General features: G+C 36.0%; 2 protein-coding genes across 2 annotated transcripts in view; one reads left to right on the top strand and one right to left on the bottom strand.

The window, feature by feature from the left end:
• Positions 1–21,918, bottom strand: part of LOC148950054 (homeobox protein Nkx-2.4-like) — a 28,675-nt gene extending 6,757 nt beyond the window's left edge. The window contains exons 1-3 of the mRNA XM_089092095.1: positions 21,414–21,918; positions 11,252–11,445; positions 2,761–2,940 (exon numbers count right to left, since the gene is read on the bottom strand). Of these exons, the coding sequence (XP_088948221.1) occupies positions 2,761–2,940; positions 11,252–11,445; positions 21,414–21,735 (696 nt within the window). The 5' untranslated portion in view covers positions 21,736–21,918. The remainder of the gene's footprint in view (positions 1–2,760; positions 2,941–11,251; positions 11,446–21,413) is intronic.
• The window catches only part of LOC148950053 (uncharacterized), a 160,324-nt gene that overhangs the window by 120,933 nt on the left and 15,395 nt on the right, over positions 1–23,996 (top strand). The gene's annotated exons all lie outside the window — the stretch shown is intronic.

Genomic DNA, 23,996 nt, shown 5'->3' with positions numbered 1-23,996 from the left:
TTTGTTTGTTTGTTGTTTTTTTTTCTTTCTAGGGGTGATCGCATAGACCCAGTGGTCCTAAAATATCGCGAAAGAGCTCATTCGAACGGAAGTTACAATTTATAGTACCCTTTTTAAGAGACCAAAAAATTGTAGAGCAACTAGGCCCCCTCCCGTACCCATTTTTTCCCAAAGTCATCCGATCAAAACTTTGAGATAGCCATTTGGTTCAGCATAGTCAAAAAATCTAATAACTATGTCTTTGAGGATGACTTAATCCTCCACAGTCCCCGGAGCAAGAGCTGCAAGTTCTGAACTTTGCCCATTGTTTAGATACAGTATTGGTTGTTGGGAAGTATACAGATGTTTTCAGGGGGGATTTTTTATGGGTGGGGGTGGGATCGGGGGAGGGGGTGCCGGATTTCCCAGCATTATTTAAAAAAGATCAGAACTTTAATTAAAAAAATATTTTTTTCAACTGAAAGTAAGGAGCAACATTAAAACTTAAAACGAACAGAAATTTTTACGTATATGAGGGGGTCCACCCCCTCGTCAATAGACTACCTTGCTCTTTACGCTAAAGCTTTTTTTAGTACTTTCAAAACGGCTATTTATTCTAATTAAACTTTGTTTTATTCATGGGCCATTCTTAAAGAATTGGAACAAAATTCGAACTTTAGCAAAAAGAGTGAGGTAATGACGAGGGGGCTAACCCCCTAATATACGTAACAATTTCTGCTCGTTTCAGTTTTTAATGTTGCTCCTTACTATCAGCTGAAAATAATTGTTTTTTTTTCTATTTAATTGCAGTATAAAGCCCAGGTTCATTAGAATTGATATGGTATATTTCACAACTTACAGTAGTATAAACTTGCTCCAAGTTACTACAAAGTGTCGCTTTTATAATTGTTGGCTACTTAGCGGCAATTGGGCCAAATAGAGCCAACTGAATGTTAGGGGAAACTAGAAGGGGCTCACTTGGCTTAAGACAATGAAAAACTTATACGAATTTACCAGCTTTCAAATGTACACTCACAATCGGTGGCAAAGTTGTATCCAGGCAGGGGGCTCTGGGTTCTACCCCGCCCCTCCCCCTAAATTTTTGTTCGACTTGTAAAAGTGACAAAATTCACACTAATTTTTTGGATGTGTTTTGTAAAGATTTTTTCCTGTAAGCCCTCCCTTTCCCCGAAAAAATTACCCCCCCACCACCCAACAAAAAATCTGGATACGCCCTTGCTCGGAGGCGCAATTCGTTCTTAAGCGCCATAGACAATTTAAGAAGTTTAAGATTTGCCTAAAATACGAGGAGGCAGTCATTCCGACGCAAAACTTTTTTCACTGTAAAGACCCATGTTAAAACTTAAAAGAACAGAACTTACTCTAAAAATGAGAACTTCACCTCGATCCCTTGCTTTTTAGTTAAGTTCTACTTGAACCTTACTTGGAGCTTATTAGCCTTTAAGCATTAAGATAAAAGTTGTTATACATTTCTGATTGAGTTTTTTTTTTTTTTTTTTTTTTTTTTTTTTTTTTTTTTTTTTTTTTTTATGAAAGTCCAAGTTCAACTTTAGCATAAAAATAAAAGTCTAAAGAAGGATAGCACCCCCCTTCTCATATTTATGGTAACTTCCCTTCGATTTAAGAGTTTAAGGTTACCTTTACTCTCATGTAAAAAAAAGAAATCCTATGTGATATTTAATTTCGTTATGCTACAAATGGTTGTCACTAGAATCTAGCATCGTATTGATCGCAGGTGGTCAACTCCCCCCGAAAGGAAGCATAGACGATTACCAAACCCGGTGATCTTCGAAAACGAGTAAATACGATAAATGATATGATAGTACATCCCTGTGTACAAGGCTGTATACAGGAGGAGTTCAGGACTTGACCCCCCCCCAAAAAAAAAAAGAAGAAAGAAAAAATGCCTAACGAGTAAAAAACCTAACAAAAATGCATATACGGATATATGCATATATGCACCCGGGGGAAGGGGGAGGTGGAGGGTGTGGAGGTAGTACATCATCGAAGATTTGTCCTCTGTTCTATATAAAGTATTAATTAATCGTGTCATCTAAATCACTTTTTGAATTTTTCTGATCACTGAAGTTAGCAATCGGTCTCCCTGTTTTTAGGTACCCTTGATTTTTTTTTTCGAGTAACAAAACTAGCAGCCTATTGCCCCGATTTTAGATCCAGAGAAGATCCACTCGAACCCCGAAGAGTCAATTCTAGCTTTATCGCAATAAATTTTCATAAAAACTGTAAGTAGCCTACACAGAAACTGTAAGGATATGGATAAATCGGTACTTGTCAATTATTTAGAAGACACCCAGGAATTTTTATCTGCAAGATGAGACAACACCGGTTTATAGCTATCTGTATTCGGAGATAACTTAGTTTAGGCTCAAGGGAAAATTTACGTTGTAGGTATATTTTAATTATCTATTTAATATATAGAGTTAATATTTTGGTTAGGTTACATTTTGCATCAAACCCCGTTATGCTTAATCCCTCGACCCCGCTAATTTGCAAATATATAGCCTAGATTAGATATGTTCTATCTGTCTTTTAAGCGTCTAAGTTATTTCAACCCGTGTACCTGTAAATTGAATCAACTTGGGTGTGTTCTAGATAATTGACAAGTACAGATAAATCTATAAATATAAAAGCTCAGTTGCAGGTTGCGACCGCAAGAACAAGGATTGTCTAACAAAGGCCTTATCATACTTTATATAAGTACCCTAGATAATTAAAACAGTCACGTTAACAATTACTTACAGAGTTCACAGCTTGTTCTGCCATTTGTTTTTCTTTAGCTTGCCTCTTACATTTGTAGCTATGGTTTTGAAACCAAATTTTGACTTGAGTTGGAGTCAGATGAATTAAACTTGCCAAATGTTCACGCTCAGGCGCTGACAGATACTTTTGCTGCTTGAACCGACGTTCTAGTTCATACACCTAAATTATTAGATTACATAGTTGAACTTGGCTGTTGCTTTTTATACCAAATAAAACTTATTCTTGGTAATTACTGACACATATTTGCTATTAAACCTATATTTCAAGTAAATCAATAAGTTGAGTATACAGTTGCAATTACAATCAATAATAATGTAAATAAGGTAGTATAAACAAAACAATAACTAGTGCACTCATTATGCTTTCTGTATTTTCTTAAAACCCGTTTACTCCTTAATATGATAAACAAAAAAAAAAACAAGTTTTTTCAACTGGAAGTAAGAAGCAACATTCCAACTTAAAACACAGATAAACTGTGCCGTATACAAGGGGACTGTCCTTTCCTCAACCTTCGCGTTAAATTATTAAAGTTCTTTAAACTACTACTGCTACTAACAACTCACCACAGCACCAAGCCTCTCGAGGCCAACAAAACTACGCACACTCTTCCTCCTTTCCTCCATCCCAATCAATTCAAAGCCCTCTTTACACCCTCCCAGGAAGTTTCCATTTTTTTTCGATCTTTCTTTATGATATCCTCCCACCCCAGCCGCCGGAAGTTATATCTTATTTAGTTTCCTACCGTGTTGCAAATAATGTCAGAAAATTCTCCTCCATCCCCCTTGGAAAATTTCCCCTGAAAATTCCCACCGGAAACTTTGATCTCCATGGAAATTTCTCCTCGTGGAAAATCCCCTCCCCGCAGAAACCTCCCCCCAGCTATTTCTGCATATTTCCCGTAACGAATACTAGAAGTAAACAATGGGAAATTGTGTAACTTATAGCCCTATCTCCAGGGGCTATAGGGGGTCATGTCATCCCGAAAAGTCAAAGTTATTAGATCTGTTAACTATGTTGAAGGAACTGGTTATCTCAAAATTTTGATCGGGTCTCTTTGGGGGATAAAGGACGTGAGAGGGGGGCTAGCAACCCTTCAATCTTTTGGTCACTTAAAAAGGGCACTAGAACTTTTGATTTCCGTTCGAATGAGCCCTTTTCCAATCTCGTTTCAACATTGTTCTATTTAATCACCTATGGGAAAAACAAACACAAATCAAATAAATACGCATCTGTGATCTTTATTCTGAAATAAAAAAACAAAAATTCCAAGGGGATTTTTTTTCCAAGGTTCTTCAAGGGAATTCCCTGACAAGGGAAAGTCTTGGGATATATACTGAGATGTCTTATTGGCAACAATGCATACATAATGCCTTTTGGTTTAGTTTTAAAACAACATTTAATTTTAAAGTATAATGGGTTAATTGCATAATTGTGGAGGGTTGACATATTTGATATCCCTAGAGATATATTTACTGGACTGTTTAAATAAGCTAAACAAATTGGCATTTATCAAAATTTTTATTGGATGTGTTTGGAAAATTAATGGGTTTGGAAAGAGTTTTACTCTTGACAAGGGTACTAGAACTTTTAATTTCCAATCAGATTAGCTCCTTTAAAAGTTTCTATGGCATTGCTATCTATGATAGCGCTGCGCTTTCTATGATATTGCTTATATGCCCTTTTGAAAACCTACACACATATAGTTTTTTGTTTAATTAAAACTTCCCCTAAACTTTCCCTATAAGTTTCACCATAATACCATTAGCGCGCTTAGTTACAGCAATTTTAGTAGTAGTAACGATAGTATGCGCATAGTGCTTTCTTGCTAATTCAAAATCCACCACAACCTACTCTGAAAGGTCTAACTTAATAATATAAGCCGTTCTAGAGATATTGTTGTGTCACCCTTTTGATAATCTACTTGCTCAGAGTTCGTTTGGATTTAGTTCAACATTCGCCTAAATATCCTTGAAAGCTTCACCTTAATACCCTTAGCTTGCGTTGTAGCAATAGTTGTAGTAGCAGTTGTAGCATTAGTAATAGTGTGCACATAGCACCTTTAATTTGTTTTCAACATCTCCCTCAACAGACGCTGAATACCATAAACCACTCCTGAAGCATTGTAGATATGCCTTCTTGACAACCTGTACGCGCATAGTGTTTGTGGTTTCGACTTAGTTGCCCTAAGCTTTAGTCCCAGCAGTAGAAGTACTAGTAGTAGCAGTGGTAACAGTAGAAGTAAAATGAATAGTAGTAGGCTTAGCATTAGTAGCAGTAGCAGTAATAGATACTAGTAGTGGTTGTGGTAGTAGTAGTAGTGGTACTTGTGTATGATACGAGAAACACTCGAGAATTTGGATCACGAAGATCAGATGAACTCTCTAGAATTTGGATCGCGAAGATCAGATAGGACAATAACCGGTTAGTTTTCAATGCAAGTGATAGAATATAGTCTCTCAATATGGATGTTCAAACTCAGATTTGGGATTTGCCAAGGACCGAAGAACAGGCAATTATATTTTCCAGGATAAGGGTTTGTTGCCTAACCTAGCCTATTTTTGCTAATAAAGTAGGCCTATTTTAATTTAATAATATTTTTCTTTATTTCATTACCATTAAACAAAAATCACTTTTCGAGTGTTCTCGTATAATATGTAAGTGCCATTGTAGTAACTGTATGAGTAGAAGCAGTAGCATTAAAATGCAAACATTGTCTTTTGGTTAGTTCAACATCCCCCAGGTACGTTTCAACTTCACACACCGAACCGTTCCTAAGATATTGCTGATACGCCCCTAAGACAACCCGCATAGAGACAGCGTGTTGTGACTCAGTACACCCTCCCCTCTATTTATTTCTTGAAAATTTCACCTTCACACCCCTGGGCATAGTTGTAACAGCAGTTACAGTAGTAGTATTAGTACTAGTTATTAACAGTAATAGCACTAGTAACAGCAGTAACGGCAATACTAACATATTTTTTGGTCACTTAAACATCCCCCTCTTCAAGTCCTGGAAGTTTCAACGTAGTACAGTTAACCGTTGCTATGCCATTGCCGATATGAAATGTCAACCTTTTGATGACCTGTTTTCTCATATACTTCCTGAAATTTTCATGTTAAAACTCTTAGCCTTACAAGTACTTGTAATAGAATTCGTTGCTGGAGCAGTGTTACCAACTGCCGACGTCTAAAAAGAGGTAATTTGCTAAAAAAGAGTGCAAGTCAAAAAATATTCCCAGTCCCTCTAACTGTTCTGACCACTCATTTTAATATAATTATAAGTTATCTTGCGACCACCAAACATATTTCCTTTAAGTTTTTCAAATGTATTTAAAATAAAGTTAGGAGAACTCTCTATTTAAATCAACCTCCAAAGAATGAGTTAGATAACTACTAACGTTGTTTTTATAGCTTAAAAGATAATGTTCTGCTAGAAATGTGCATGTGTTATTTTTCTTTGCTTGGATATTTAACTAAACTATAGTTGACTTCATTATATGTTTAGATAAGGTTTTGTCCCCATTATTTCTGAATATTTGAAAAGGAATATAAGAGGACCAATTAGCTGGTAATGAACTATAGCTGACGATAATTCTTCTTTTTCCTGTACTGGATTTTCTCTTTCTTTCCTTTTCTTGTAAATTTATTTTCGAACTTTGTATGAAATGAGTAGTTTTCTGGTACATTTGCAGAAAGTGGATAGCTGCTTGTTCGGCGAAAGCACTGCTTTGCTTTGATTACATTAAGCTTGATCATAATAATCCATATGAGTAAATGCGAATGAGGCAAGAGTTCCGTGAAAGGGGTATTTTAGATCATGTGAATCAGAGAAAAAAGTCTTTCTGGACAATTTATCCCAACAACACAGAAGTGCAAATTTAAATTTTCTATTGTACACAAATCACATGCATAGCGAATTGTAAAAATGTTCAATGATACAAGTGACAACGTTTTATTTTGATGCCCTTACAATGTCAATCGAGGAGATTTCGGAGTCCATCAATAACAACACATAATTCCATAGGTACTAATAAAGTTCATAAACCAAATTAATTGTTATATCTTCAAATAACAGTTCCCAGCACATAAACAACAAAATATCACGATTCACTTCCAGCTCTTTTCACAGCTAAAAGGATTGACTTGCATATAGCTAGAACATCAAGAGGATTTGTCTGTTTTTCTTGAATAAAAAAGGCTTATTTTTATGCCAAAACATTCAAGTGTTTATATACTACCTCAAAGCATTTTCAAAAAGCTTAGGAGGATTTGATGATCTAAGAAAACCAGCCCCTGGTGCCTGGCCTATAAGATAAGATTTTTATTTCTGAAAAATGGCCACCACATTCAGAGATTCGCACTTTAAAATGGTGCATAGGCCTAAAGTTTCTGGAGAATTTTATTAGCTTAAGAGTAGACTTTGAAAGGGTTTTTTTCTGGTTGTTCTTCTCCATCACCTTTCTGCATGTTGCCTACTCATTTTTCCATTTCTAAGAAGAGTAGTTGCGACAAACAGCTTTTGAGTTCCTTCTAAAAAATTTAATTTTGAATTACCACGTTTTCATTTGCTATTTATGCTTTGATTTGATCTACTTCTTCTTAAATGGTTGGAAATACTGGACACGAAAAGTATGCAAGTCGGCAACCATGAGTTGGAGTAGTAAATAGTAGTAGTAGTAGTAGTAGTAGTAGTAGTAATATTGTAGCAGTAGTAGTATTGCTAGTAGTAGCAGTAGTAGGAGTACAAGCAGTGGTAGTAGTGTGAGTAGCACATATTGCGTGCACATATTGCCTCTTGGTCAATTAATCTTCCCTTTAAGCATTATCTGAAAGTTTCCACTTAATACCCAAATCCATTCTTGAAATATGCTCTTTTGAGAATCTGCATGTACATAGTGTGTTTTGATTTACTTCAAGTTTCCCGTCGACGTCCTCTCAAGTTTGTATCTTCATACATTTAGCCTTAATAGTACTGGTATCATAGTAGTAGTGGTAGTAGTAGGAGAAGTAGTAGCAAGTGTCGTATTAGCAGTAGCAGTAACAGGAGTAACAGCAGTATTAATAGCAGTAGTAGCACGTACATGTTGCCTTTTGGTAAGTTGAACACTGCCCTCATGATGCCCTGGGAGTTTCATCTCGATACGGTAAGCCGTTTCAAAATATTACGATGTGCCCTTTTGACTCCCCCTTGAAGCTTTGTTTTTATCTTAATTCTCTTAGTCTTACAAGAAACTACAACGAAGTAGTAGTTGGAGCAGTTTAGTAGCAGTCGTAGTAGTAGTAATAGCAGTAAAAGTAGCAGTGGAAGTAGTAATATCTGTAGCATGTACATATTATATTTTTATCAATTGATCTTCCCCTTTATGTATTCTCTGACAGTTCCAACTTAATACCAAAATCCATTCTGGAGTTAAGCCCTTTTGATAATCTGCTTGCACATAGTGTGTTTTGATTTAGTTCAATTTTCCCCTCAATATGCTGTCAAATTTACGCCTTCATGCGCTTAGTCTTAATATTACTAGTATCCTAGTAGTAGTGGTAGCAGTAGGAGCAGTAGTAGCACTGACAGTGTAGTATTAGTAGTAGAAGTAACAGTAGTAGCAGTAGTATTAATAGCAGTAGTAGTTTGTACATGTTGCCTTTTGGTAATTTGAACATCCCTGGGAGTTTCATCTTGATACGGTAAAAATACTGCTGATATGTACTTTTGACAATCTGTATGCAGATAGCATGTTTTGATTTAGTTCAAATTTCCCCTCAACTTATCCTTTGATTTTTCTTTCAATATTCTCAGCGGAGGTTCACATCAAATATTACCTTTTTGGTCAATCGATCATCACCCTTATCATTTCCTGAAAGTTCCAAATTAATATACTTAGTCATTCCTAAATTACGCCACTTTGGCAATCCGTATGCACATAATGCATTTTGATTTAGTTCAGCACTCCCCTTAACATTCTAATGAAAGTTTCATCTTAATACATTTCGTCTTTTTTGAAAGTAAAGGTTAAATATGCCCACTTTTCTCAATAACATATACTATGTGCAAAAATGTACAGATTACTTAATTTACAGCCCTTGCCGTGTGGGCTGTGGGGGGTGACATCCCCAAAGACATAATTACTGGACCTTTCAAATATGCTAAAAAATAGTTGTCTCGAAGTGTTGATTGGATGTGTTATGGGAAATTTTACTCTTAAAAAGGGCACTATAACTTGCAATCTCAGTAAAAATCTTATTTCCCAAAAACCACAACTTACAACCCTCGTCCCTAGGTTCTTGGGGTAATGTCAACCCGAACGCACTGTTATAGGGTCTTTGGACTGTTTTGAACAATATGGCTATCTCATAATTTTGATGGGATATATTTGTGGAAAAGATGTCGAGGAGAGGGAGGGCTAGTTGCCCTCCAATCATTTTGACTATTAAAAGGAAACTAAAACTTGCAATTTTCAATCAATTGAGTCTCCTCCAAAGTTCATTCGACCAACCACTCCATAAGAACCTTATATGCCCTTGGGGCATAACTTACAACCCTCGCTCCCAGGCTTTGGGGGCTTGTGTCAACCCTGGAGGCATTGTTATATAATCTTTGGACTATTTTGAACAGAGTGGCATTCGCAAAATGTCGATAAGTTGCGTCTAGCGAAAAGAGGGCATGGGGGCTAGTTGACCTCCGGTTACTTTTGACTCTTAAAAAGGGATTTTCCAATTTGAACTTCCAATTTCTAATTGAACGAGCCCTTTCAAAGTTTATACGACCACTCCTTCCATAAGAACCTTATATGTTAACAATGGGCAACTACCATAACTTATAACTTATAGCCCTTGCCCTGAGGCTTTTGGGAGTTTGACATCCCCAGAGACACAATTACTGGACATTTCAACTATGGTGAACAAAATGTTTGTTTGAAAATTTTCATTGGATGTGTATTGGTAAATGATGGGCGTGTGGGGGGGGGGAGACTGCTTACCCTCTAATCACTTTTGACTCTTAAAAAGGGCACTAGAATCTTCAATTTCCAATCGCATGAACTCCTTTTGAAGTTTCTACGACAACTTGTTCTATACGAAGCAGGGCAGTATCCAGGATTTTTTTTTCCTGGAGGGAGGGGGGGGGGAGTAAAAAATTTGGAGGGGGAGGAGAGTTCACAATAAAAACTTTAAAAACCCGCATTAAAAACAAGAAATCGTATTCTTTTTTGTTACGTTGTTTACGAGTCGGACAAACGCTTTTTTTTGGAGATAAGGCCTTATTTGTATGTGGAAATAACTATTTATAGTTATGCCTACATGTAAATAACCTTTTAACGGAAAAACCACATTAATTTCGGGAGGAGCTACATTTGTTTCGGGAGGAGGGTTGTTTGAATTCTAAAAATGGATGATTTTATTCTAAATATTTTTGGGAAGTAATTCAAACCAATACTGCCAACATACACTCAGAGATAGGGAGGAGGTACGCCGGACATAAATATACCTTGATTTATATTGTTTATTCTAATGATTTTAGACATTTTTTCTATAATTTATACAAATACATTCTGTCTGAATTAGCCAACTTCTCTTTTACTTTGCTTTTAAATTCGCTCATCACGTTAATATTAAAACATTGAAAAGAATGTTCTTTCAACATTTGGATTCGCATTAATTGCTATTATTAGTGTCCTACGATCCAAAATCTACATTTAAGATTTACGTTCCTTCGAATCACAATCTGCATATTTTTGGTGGTTGTGTGTGTGTGGGGGGGAGGGGGACTTCAGTATAACTTTTAATGAAATTCTCCCTACTCTTCCTTGTACAAGTGTCTGACTTTGCTTGAGAAAATGAAAAATGAAAAATTTAGGATAATTGTGTTTTTGTGCTTTTATTGTAACAAGACAGTTACTTAGAGAGACACTTTTTGGCTATTTTTTGGACATTTCTTTCGTTTTTCTGGGCAGATTTTGAAAACCCTTTTACAGTAGCCCGTTTTGGTAGTAGTCTTGCTGATCAGGCTAAAATTTCCTTCTAAAATGTGAAATAGCGCAGCTAGGTCTCTGTCCCCCAAAATCAGTTTTGCCATTCTAAAGCAGATATTTCCAGGAAGTTTTTAAAGACAAGACTATTTAAAAAAAAATATTTAGCAATGAGTTTTTGATCATGCAAGATCGCTTTATGTAACTTCATTTCTTCCGTAAGAGTGGGTATCTCTTTTTTTGGGGGGGGGGCGGGGGGTTCAGAGTTGTTTTCGGAAGACTGCTTAGTGGGAATGTTTCTTCATATATGGTGTTTAAGGATTCTTGAGAATATATAGGTCTTCAAAATTGATTAAAATTGATCCTTTTTGAAACAATGAAATCAAGACCTCACATGAAAATGAAAACCGGGTACCCGTATTTCCTTCAATGTAACTTTTACTGCTCCTTGCATTAGCTTTAGCCTAAGCCCCAACTACAAAGAAACCAAATAGTAGTTAAATGCTTGCCTGAGCTTGGGTAAATAGCACTCTTCTTTTCCTCCTTTGAGCATGTAGTGGGAACTGCACACCACCTAAAGGCTTTACATCTCCAACTCCACACGCACTTAGCCCATGTACTCCCATATTCATGCCCATATTCATATTCATTCCAGTTCCATTCATGCCTGATCCAGGACCACCGGATCCCATCAAGCGGGACACTACAAATGAATCAATATTTAATTAGAAATGATCAGTTGTAACGTTATGTCATTGCTAGTTACTGAAAGATTAGTTATTACTCGTATTGCTCCTCGTATTACTCCTGTTAAATATTATACCTCTACTAAGGATATTTAGCCCTTATATTGGGATTATCTCTATTTTCCTCTTTTTAATTTTCAGTTATCAAAGGCTGGGGCTTAGGCAAGCTAAACTTTATTAATGCAGCAGGTTGCAACAGCATCGACTTTTATTTCTTAACAATAACAAATAATTAAATAAAATAAACAACACTTTCGCACTTAAGAGAGACTTATGAGGGTTTGCGGTCGTCTGAAAGTCCACGTAACTACATACCTATTAAGCTAATTATTCAACTAATCAAATCAAAATAATAATGATTATTATCATAAAATAAGAGTACAGAAAAATATAAATAAAATAATACAATAAAAATACAAAATAAAAATAATTACGAATCCATTGTTCATCAATCATCAATACTCAACTCCCCCCTCCCGAAACTCAAATTTAGACCATACTTCCCAGAGAAAGTCATTATGTAAGATGAAGGAAGGAATTGCCGAAAGGAAAAAGGCAGGGGTGAATCTCCAGCATTTTTACTGGGGGGGGGGGCAAGATGGATCCGAAAAGTCAAGGAGCGTGAGATATATGATATTTTTTCTCCTTTTTTTGATATTGTTGGGGGGCAGCTGCCCCTCTTGCCAACCGCCCCCCAAACAATGCCATAAGCAGCTTAAGCTTCGTATGGGCATTTTTAAAGGTAAAGGAGCTCTTCAAAGATATTATTTCAGGAACTAGACATGAGTGCATGTGGATGCTGTATGATATTAAATAAAAAAAAACAAGTTTTTTAAACTGAAAGTAAGGAGCAACATCAAAACTTAAAACGAACAGAAATTAGTCCGTACACGAAAGGGGCTGTTCCCTCCTCACCGCCTCGCTCTTTATGCAAAATTTTTTTATTGTTTTAAAAAATAAAGCTGTGAGACATTGGCAAATCGTAGCGTGAAGTGCGAGGCGGTGAGATTGGGCCCACCCCTGTCATATCCGGACTAATGTCTGTTCGGGTTAAGTTTTAATGTCGCTCCTTACTTTCAGTTTAAAAAACTTGTTTTTTTTTATTTAATTTCTGATCGTTTTATAGTTAATGCAGCTTTTATTTGCATAAAAATTTTACTTTTCTTTTGCTAAATGGATGTCTTTACAAATTAACTTACGTAACTAACTTCTATATTCGTATATTTTTCTTCTGGCAAAAAATACAAAGTTGCAAATTTTTGCAGATATGAGCTTGAAACTTATGTAATAGGGTTTTCTGATACGCTGAATCTGACGGTGTGATTTTCATTAAAATTCTTTCACATGTAGGGGATGTTTCCCCCTCTTTAAAAAATCGAGTAAATTGTCTCAGGCTTGTAGCCTTTGATGAGTAATGCTAAACTTAATAAAATTTATATATTTAGGATCAGCATTATAAACACATTCTTTTGATACATTTCTTGACATCAAAATACCGTTTTTAAAAGTTTTGATTACTATTGAGCCGTATCGCTTGTTTTTTTATTGTTTTTTTTATTACGTATCCTATATGTTATTACGTATATGAGGGGGTTTTCCCCTTAGTCAGTAACACCCTCTTTACGTTAAAAGCAGAAAAAAATTTAGATTCACTAAACACTGAATCACAAAGTATGTTTAATTAGAATAGATAGCTCTTTTGAAAGCACTAAAAAAAAACTGTAGCATAAAGAGTGAGGTATTGACTTGGGGGAGAACCCCCTCACATACGTTCTAATTTCTGTTTGTTTTAAGTTCTAATATTCCTTCTTACATTTCAGTTGAAAAAACTTGTTTTTTTTTTATTTAATTTTGGATCTTTTTTTAAATAATGCTTGGAAATCCGGCGCCCCCTTCATAGAAATGTCCCTTACCCCAAAGAAACATCCTCCACGGAAATATTCTCCAGAGTAACCCCCTCCTATAGCCCCCCCCCCTCCAGAAAAAATCCTTCCTGAAAATGGTTGTATACTTCCCAATAACCATTAAATAATGCTGGCAAGTCCGGCGCCCCCTTCATGGCAATTTCCCTTCCCCCACGAAAACTTCCATCATGAACAGATCCTCCAACATAACCACCGACCCCCCCAACCCTACCCCTAACACAAAAAAAAACACCTGAAAACTTCTGTATACATCCCAATAAACAATACTAAATTTTAACATTAGGTAAAGTTCATAACTTTTAGCCCTCCCTCTGGGAACTTCGGGGGATTAAGTCATCCTAAAAGACATATTTATCATATTTTAGACCATGCTGAACAAAATGGCTATCTCAAAATTTTGATCGGGTGACTTTGGGAAAAAAATAAGCGTGGGAGGGGGCCTAGTTGCCCTCCATTTTTTTTGGTCACTTAAAAAGGGCAATATAACTTTTAATTTCCGTTCAAATGAGCCCTTCCACGATATTCTAGGCCACCGGGGTTTAAACGATAAACCCTGGTTAAAAAAAAAAAAAAAAAAAACAAAAAAACAAATGAAACCGTAACCTTGATATTTATTAGGGAAAAAAATGGAAAATACCACATTTTCTTAGATAAGAGCATGAAGCCTCTACAGTTGGGTTCTCTGATACGCTGAATATGATTGTGTGATTTTCATTAAGGTTCTATAACTTTCAGGGGGTCTTTCCCCTTTTTTTTGAAAATCAGCCAAATTTTCTCAGGCATGTAACTTTTAATGGGTAGCACTAAACTTGACGAAAATTATATATTTGAAATCAGCATTGAAATTTGATTCTTTTTATATATCTATTTATATCAAAAACCCGTTTTCTAGAGTTTCGGTTACCATTGAGCCGGGTCGCTCCTTACTTACAGTTCGTTACCACTAACTGTTTTATTTAATATAAAAAACAAGAAAGAAAAAATTGGTATAATTTAAATAAACAGTTGATAAAAAAAAAAAAACAATAACGAAACCACAACAAACTTTAAAATATAAAAATCTGAGTCTTTTGAATCCACGTCCAGAAGCCTTTATTTTGGGATAAAAAAATTAAATTAAATTTAACGCAACATATAACTAAAAAACACATAAAAAACGTAAATAAACAAAACTCACATCTTAGTAAAGCTGCAATCACTATATTTTACAGTGACTGCAGTATTTTGGAGGTTATTAAGATGTGAGTTTTTTTCATTTTTTGTTTTTTTTTTTTTTTTTTTTTTTTTTACTACATTTACTTGGGCAAAACATTTTAAGAATATGCTAAATCGTGATAGAGTTACAGGAAAAGATATAGAAATAGAAAAGAATGAAAAAGGTTTCTTAGACTTTGGATTTAAAGAAAATCAATTTTTGCGAAGAAGAATTTGTGACAGTACTGAAAGGATTCAAAGATACTAAGGCACTAGATGCTGAAAGTGTGGTAAGCGAATGTTTTCAGTATGGTGGTTACAAATTTAGAGATAGGTTACTGGAAATTATGAGTAGGGTTTTTGAAAAAGGAGAAGCACCTAGCGATTTTGAGAACCTCAGAAGTGTTATGTAATGCTTGTTATGTAATGCATACTTAATGAATATTTCAGGATGTAGGGCTTTAGTTCTATAAGGCCTAAAATTGTCTGTTTATAAAACATATGGCAGGAAGTGGCACTTGCTGTGACGATATCCCTTTTTCACATGGAAAAGGTATCAATACCAAAAATTTCAATAGAAACAAGTATCCACGAAGCTGAATTTTAGATTGTGATATTTGACGAAACCACGGACGCGTCACATACCTCACAACTTAGTCTTTCTCTGGACTATGCTTATGACAACAGTATTGTAGAAGACTTTGTTGGATCTATGGACCTTCACGCAGCGCATTATAAGGGTATAATTGAACATAAACCAAACATCACAGGTGAAATTTTTGAGCAAGTCTGTGCTCAAGCTAATGGAAGACATTGGATTAATCGTTGACAATTGTTTTGGCATAGATTGCGCTGGATGCAGTGTCAACATTTCTTAAATACGAGGGGCAGTATCAGGGGTCTAAAAGTTGCTAAAAATAGCAGCCTCTGTGGATGCCAAAATCATGCTCTTAACCAACTGATTTCCAAAGGCAATAAAAGCCAATATGCCAGGAAAGGTGAAGGCAGTATTAAAGAAGTTGCAAGTTTTTTTAGTGCTTTGGGAAAAACGAAATGTTCTTCTTAAAAATGTTTAGGTCATCATGTACAAAGTTGCTGCAAAACTATTTGGGTTGAACATCACGAAAGTATGTTGCGATTCAGAGATGATATGCTTAAAATAGTTGAAACACTTAGAATTCTGTCTTCATGACGTGACAGTTGTTCATTGACAAAAGCGAATTGCTTGCTGTGCACAATTTTAACCTACGACTTTATTATTACTGTTTACTATTTGAGTGATATAACTGACTTAACTCTTGCGCTAAGCAGATTACTTCTGACGTAAACATTAGATTTATTTTCAGCCACAGAAAAAATGTCCAAAACCCTTAAGCCTATAATTAAAAAGAGGGAGAACCATGAGGTTTTTCCAGATTATATTTGAAATTGCAGAGAAAGCTATGGAAGCTATGGACGTGACTGTTTGCATTCCAAGAATGGGAAAAAAAGTTATCGATCAAATTACCCCACTGTCTCACAAGACAATGTCCTCTTTATTGCAAAGAGCTGTTTATGTTCCAGTACCAGATTACATTATTTCTTATATGAATGAAAGATTTTCCGATGCGTCAATGACATGTTATTTATTAAACGTGTTCCTGTCCCAAAATTTATATTCCGCACCTGAACTTCAAACTTTGAAAACTACGGTTGAGCCAATATGTCGCAAATTCTCATCTTTTTTTGGACAAAGCAGTGAATCTTTAGTTCTGAAAATATTAAATGAGATACCTGCGTTGAAGAATATGAGTTGTATCTTAATTCTCATTTCCTACTCTTTATTACCATCATAATTACTAAGCGACGGCATACAGTTATGTGACATGCTAAATGGTTTGACCTATACAAATAGTCACAAAGAATGCATGACTCCGAAAGATGGTTCCAGACCGTTTTTTTTCTTTTTCTTTTTTTTTGACAATACAAAGCTTAACTCACTCTCTACAGTGGTCAGAAGTGTAAAGGCTAAAAATTATACAAAATATATTAAATAACATACTTTTATGTAGAGGGTGAACAGCTTTTTATTTTTTTTATGGTGGAGTTGTTATTATAACTTACAATATTTTGCATCCATATTTTTACATAATTTGAATTTCAACAGATTTATCAGAACTTTAACCCTCACCAGATTTTAGATTAAATTTACAACCAGTTCCACTACCAACCTACGACATATAATTGTTGAGGTTCCCTTTAAATTGCTGGTATTTCTTTGTTTGCAAGTTTATCGGAGCGACCTATTATGCACCCCCGCTACAGAAAATCCTGGACCCGCCCCTGGCTTTGACACTTCTACACTCAAGCGTTTTTGCTGTTCCAGTTTTGCGAGATTTTGCGGAAATCTTCGAAAATTCAGGGGTAGTGGAGGCACTGAACAGAACGCAACTGATGAGCCAGAAGTAATGAAGGAGAGAGATGATATCGAACTCTCAGCTGCCATTCTTGGGAGGCATCTGACAGTTTATAAGTGGCCACAGAATTCCTGTGTTGTTTTAAAATCACTTTTCTGTGAATAGACAGCGTGGCAGCGCGGAGCACCTGCCACTTTGACAAAAAATCACATCAGTCCAGTTTTTGTTAAGAAAAAATCCCTCAGTGATAATTTATTGTGCCCCCTGTTACTGTGCACCCCTAGGCCCGGGCTTAGTGGGCCTATTGGTAAATCTGGGCCTGTATAAGGATGACGTTTCCACGTTGGGGTTCTCATACATGTAATCCTTTATGTAGTAATTTTCATCAAGATCACGTCTTTTTCTGGGTATTCCCCGCTTTTTCTAAAATTAAGTAAATTTTCTTATGCCAATAGCTTTTTGTATACAGCCTAAGTCTAAACTCAATAAATTTTTTATATTCAAAATGAGATTCAAAGCTAGATTGCTTTGTGCTCGTTTCTCACCCTATTCAAAATTCTCATTCACATTTGAATTTTGAAACTAAGCTGCAAAAATGATGTAGTTCTTATTTTTCTTCTTGTTGTGCTCCAGAAATTTCAGAAATCTCCCAGAGAGCGCTGCGAATTTTCGTTTACAAATAAATTTGATTAATATATCATTTTTTTACTATTACCCAATCTGATTGTTAAATGTAGTTTTTTTTAAGCTGGTTCAAATATTATATGAAAATTTGAAATACAAATTTAGCATGTATCCCATACGAATGTTTATTATTGAAGGACAAGAACACAAAAACGCTCATCTTCCGTTTTTTTTTAGTGTCGTTACGCTTAACATAGGAAATGAGGTTAGCAGCTGGTTTCGTATTAAATCATGAGTTAAGTAGGGTTGTGTCCTATCCCCCTATATATGGACCATTTTGATAGGATTTTGTCTTAAGCAGTACAGGAAAGACAATGGGAGACCACAGAATCATATGGGGTGGAAAAACTCTCCTGGAATTAGATCATGCTGATGATCTAAGTGTGAGCAAAAGATGAAAGTGTGAGCAAAATGAATGAACTCTTAGAGGTTTTGCAAGTTCAGGGTACTAGAATAGGCTTGAAAATTAATATTAAGAAGACTAAGTTACTAATTCTAGGAATAAGTGAAGATGAAAATGCGATGTTGGGCAACGAAAAGATTGATCAGGTGGACAGCTTCATTTACCTTGGTAGTATTATTAGTAAACACGGTGGGAGCCGCGAAGATGTTAAAAGTAGAATAGCCAAGGCTCAGATTTTTTTTTTCACAGTTAAAAAAAGTTTGAAAGAATAGGAAGATAAGTCTGCAAATCAAGATTTGAATGTTGGAAGCTACAGTGATGACAGTGGTCAAATATGGCTCAGGAGCATGGGTGCTCTGAAAAGCGGATGAAGATTTGCTAGATGTTTTTCCAGAGAAATTGCCTATGGATTCTTCGGTTCTAGGCGTTTACCCCCTCCCCCCCCCCCCGGAAAATACCCGCAGAAAATACCCCCCGCGCTGAAAATACCCCATCCCCCAGAAAATACCCCGCAGAAAATACCCCCCCCCCTTATGTGCAAATATGTAGCCCAAATTATACATTTCCCATGTATTCTGTCACAAAAACATTAGTGTTTTTTCCAAGTGTTAAGTGTTTCTTTTTTCAATGACCTTTTTTCCAAGTATTAAGTACTATTATTAGGTTAATGTAGTGTTTCATTTAAGTATTTTATGATGATCGCTGATCAAAGTTTATGTTATTTGTGCCTTTCATTTATGTTATTTTATTGTCATCATGGCCGTATATTTGGCTTTAAAATATACTTATTTATCTATATATCTAATATGCAAAATAATTGTATCAAACACATTTTGCATGAAGACCTGCTATACTTTACCCCCTCCCCCTAATGTGCAAACCTATAGCACAAATTTATTTCTAAAGTAACGAAAAAAGTAACAAAAAACTGATGTGTTCTCGAATTTTACACAGCGTAAACTTGAGTGAGTGGCGCATAATATACAAATACCAAAATTCGTTCCCCCTACGGAAATAAAAAAAAAAAAAAGCTCGAATAAAATTCTCAAATTTTGGAAAGCCTTATTTTCCACGGAGGGGTATTTTCCGGGGTGTATTTTCGGGGGTATTTTGCGGGGTTTATTTTCCGCGGGGGATATTTTTCGGGGGGTATTTTCACGTTTTGCGGATGAAGAATGACAGATTACCGAAGATTGTCCTATTTGGCCAACCGTCTGGGGCTAAAAGGAAGGTGGGTTGTCCGTGGTTGGGGTGGGAGGATGTCATAAAGAAGGATTTAAAGAAAATTGGAACTTTCTTGGAAATTTTAAAGAGGGAGTCTTTGAATAGATTCGGTTGGAGGAGGAGTGTGCGCAGCTGTGTGGGCCTCAGTAGACCTGGTGTTGCGGTGATTTGTTAGTAGTAGTTGGTTTTGAATGAGGGCAGCACCTCCATAGAAATTCTGTTATTAAAAAAAATATTGGCGTATAAATATTTATATCTTCAATATATATAAATATAAATATCTTCAACTTTGTTTTCAGTTGTACTTAGAAAAGTGCCTTTGGCAACTGGAATCCACATTTTTAATTTAAGATCCTTCCAATAGTTCTGGGATATACCTTCCCATTTCCCGAGTAAATATTCAGTTAGACCGCTGAATATGTTACGAATTTTCATTCTGACGAGTCCTTAACAATGTGTTTTTGGAAAAGGTCAGATATCCAATCTAAAGGTCTAAAATTTGTTAATGCGCTAAAATAATTTCAGTCCATTTAATCATGAAATTATGCGCAACATTGGGTAAAAAGAAACTTTCTTTCAATGCCCCTCCCCCTCTGTCTCAAGTGTTATTAATATTATAAAAATATCTTTGAGCTTTGTAATAGAAAAAAATGCAATGAAACAACTATTGCAACAGTTAGTAAGTAAAGAAAGAAGGAAACAAATGAATCACTTAAAAAAGTTTTATCATTTAATGGCTAAATCTGGTTTATCATTTTCTTTTGACCTTTTTTCATGAATTTTCTTCTGAATATTCAAATTTATCTGTCAACCAACACTTAAAAGCTTGTAATTTGATGTGATAATAAATGGTTTGTTTAGTGATACCCCTCCCCCTCAATTTCCAAGTACAAGCACATGTGTTGGTGAGCACCAATATTTTGAAAGAAAACTTAAAAGAATGGGTGCATAATAGAATATAAATATTTTACGCCATCAAGTCAAGACGACTGCCGTCGCGATATTCCGTTTCCTGGAAGAAATAAAGTTTATGTTTCCGGAAACTCATTGAAAAAACATATCTGAAAGCTGGCTATTAGTCTAATAATCAAGCAAAATCAAGCTTACAGCTGCTACATCACGGAGGTACATGGAGAGAGGGGGTTGGGGCCCAGGTCGTTCCCCAGAAATCCTAAATTTTATCAATTTTCCAGGCACATCTTATAAAAATTATCAAATAAAGTATGTTTTTTATTAAGCTCCCCTCTCCCCGAATAACATCCTGTGTATGTGCCTGGGCGACATATTGCTTATAACGTTCATAAACTAAAAAAAAAAAATGCCGAAAACGGGTGACTCGTGAGGAAAATATAAAACAAATTAGGAGTATGGTTAAAATCTTGAGAACTTGGAGAGGCAGATGGCACTGATTAAAAGGGCTAAACATTGTGTATAAGTGGCGTCTATTAGGAGGCAGAGGAGGGTCACGTCTCCTGAATATATGACCCCTTAGAATTTTGAAAAATACCTTTTTTGGTATTTTCTATGATAAGTAGCTTTTTGGTAATGTCATTCAAGATACTGAAAAAATTCCTCTTTCTAGTCTGATTTTTTTTTTTTTTTTTTTTTTGCCAATACCTATACGTATTAAAACGACCACACTCAAGAAGTGAAGTTAGGTTAATCATAATGAAAAATACTAAAATATGATGAAAACATAATACTTTAGTAACAAAATTGTGGAAACTACAACAGAGAATTATGGAAAGCAGGCCATCCAGAACACCATTATGTTAAATACCTAATCCTACCAACTCTATATATTAAATATTTAATTAAAATATACCTGTAGCCTATAGTAGTTTACCCTCACAGACTGAGCTAATTATCTCTGATTGCACACAGAAAAACCAGTTTTACAACAGATCGAGAACAACAGTATGTTCGCTATAATACGTAAATACCTCCCCCCCCCCCTCCCCCATAATTTCCATGAGCTGGTGTCACTGCTGTGTGTATACCTGCCTGCCTTGAAACCTCCTTTCCCTTAAAGTCGAAACTTCGGGTACAGGGGTATGATTAATATACGAAAAATAAAACTATCGGGTGAATGGTCATACCTGTAGTGAATGCGTAATCCGTGGAAAATCTAGGATCCGTCGTCCCAGTTCCGTACCACGACGCAGCCGAGTGTCCGTAAGGATTTCCAAGTTCCCCATTCATATATTGTCCAGAATTTCCTGTAAATGAATGGGTATGACCGTGTGATAAAGACACTCCTAGTTGCGGCACATGCATATAGGCAGAAGTCACTGGCGTTGACATAACGTCGTGAAAAGAGGGAGGTGGTGTACTACCCACACTGTCTAAAGGGCTAAGGATATCACTAACAGAAAATGGTGCACGGTTAATAATATTTTGTTGTTTAGGACTCACGGACATTGCATGCCGCTTAATAGCCCTTGCTTAGTAGTTGGATAAGAAAAAAGATCCTTCAAGGGTCCTTAGGAGTCACTCTGTTTATCTGATGATGGTCTGAGGATCTTTCAGTTTCAAGTGCACATAAGAATCTAGTATGTCAACATAGCGTAAAAAGCAGCTAGTAATAGCTTACGATTAGTCTTCACTTCAGCAGCACTTCACATACACTTCTGAGCTATATTGCGCCCACTCGACGTGGAGATTTTTCAAGAAGGCGTAACCACCGGGGCGGAGCGTCCTATTCATAAATGAAATACAAGCTGCGCCATTCATCATTAGTAGGCGGAGCTTTCAATTACCATTGGCTAAAGATGTGTTTCACACGTCGGTGGTAATCAATCACCTTTTTGTTCTTGTGCCATACCTGTGCCAGGATTAAAAAACAATAAGTTAATTCCAAGGTAATTTATATCTTATCTGCAACGCTATAATTTTCTCTCACTAAAGTGGATGTTTTGGATGTAGACAAGTTGACTTAAAGGTGTTAGAACAAAAAGGAGTTGTTTTTCTAATATAATTTTTGTTTCCCGCTGCATTACGAATGCTATTGCTTAATACAAACGATACGAGGCCCGTGTTTGACCCCATCTGTCGCAAATTTGGTCCATATAAAGGGGTTCTTGGTCCTCTCTGTAAAAGAGACTCGGCAACTGAAACATGGACGACTGGCGATGCCCTGTGTGCCATTCAGTGGCTTTGGAGGGTCTTGGTCCTTATTTTAGGCTAAATGAGATACGTCAGGAGAGCCTAATGTTTTTGGAAGAACCAGGATGGTATGGTTTAAAAGAAAATTTTAGTCCCTAATTAATCACGCGTCTTGACAGGGGTGGATCTAGATCAAAATCATGGGGTGTGCCCAATGTGACAGGGGCACCAATGAGCAAAATCTCAGGGGTGCTTAATGAGACAAAGATGTCAATAATTAACCAAATTGACAAATTTATTCTAAAAAAAGAGTGAAAAAACAAAAAACAGAGAAAGAGAGTGCCAGAAAAAATCTTTGGGGGAAGATGGCCCCCGGTCCCCTAGATGCGCTAGTACTTCTTGACCACAGGTTCCTTGTGTCGGCACTGTGGCAGCTGGGATCCAACCCCAGACCCTATTTTGCTAGAAAGAGATCAGTACATTGTACCACTACAACACAAAAATCGTTGCTAGCATCGGAGAAGAACAAATATAAAATTCAATTGAAGAAAGTGTCAAATTTAAAATGCATAGGCCTACTCCTAAGGAGATATTGGAAAATTCATCCGTTCCAGAAGCAAGCCATATCTAAAGAGTAGGGGTATCGGGTTTCACCTCCACCCCGAAATATTTCTTTGACTAGTGAATTTGTCGTAAAATTACAGATTAAAACACTATTTTCCTTAAATTGTAAGGCCTACTCCTAAGGAGATAGCGGAAAATTAATCCGTTCCAGAAGCATGCCATATCTAAAGAGTAGTTGTGTCGGGTTTCACCTCCACCCCGAAATATTTCTTTGACTAGTGAATTTGTCGTAAAATTACAGATTAAAAACACTATTTTCCTTAAAAAAAAAATCTCCAGCTTGTAATTGGTCTTGAAAATACAGGTAAAAAGATGTTATTTTAAATGGTTAGAAAGGATTCCGGTAGGTAAACTTCTTCATTATTCTAGTAAAGCTTTACAATTTCTTAATAGTCACGCAACTCTAAAAACACGCGTTAAGGGGTTTCATTTTTGTTGTAATACCTCTTTCTAAAAATCCCGCTTATGCCCTTGTCTAAACTGCCATGCTTCGCGATAAAAATAACAAATTCTTTTAAACTTAGTTCCGGGTAACCAAAACTTTAATACAGCCACATAACATACATTTTTTTCAAGTTTTCTTTAATGACAGTATAAAACAATTTTTAGGAAAAGTAAGTCGACTAACTCTTTCCTCAACTACCCGGTACCCCCTTAACTTAAAATAATTGTATTTCGTGTAACATCGACATTCGGTTCAGAAAGCATTTTGATGAGCCAACGTAATACTTTCCCGGTACAAAATTGATAACAAACTTAAAAGGAAGAAGAATTTGGATTCTGAGTCGAGATATGTCAGCTATTAACATTTCAACGTGGAAACGTAAAACCGACTTTTTCTGAAACCTCCTTGGCAATACTTGTATATTGATATTAGGACCATTGAACAATAAACAGTGTATTAGAAAAAAAACAGTTGCTGATAAAATATCTTTGGCTGATTTAGTTTCCCA

This window comes from Artemia sp. Qi Xiang Cuo, chromosome 7, assembly GCF_049724085.1.
Source record: "Artemia sp. Qi Xiang Cuo chromosome 7, ASM4972408v1, whole genome shotgun sequence".
Classification (NCBI taxonomy): Eukaryota; Metazoa; Arthropoda; class Branchiopoda; order Anostraca; family Artemiidae; genus Artemia; species Artemia sp. Qi Xiang Cuo.
The sequence above is the reverse complement of the archived record's forward strand: the minus strand, read 5'-3'. Positions and strand labels throughout refer to the sequence as shown.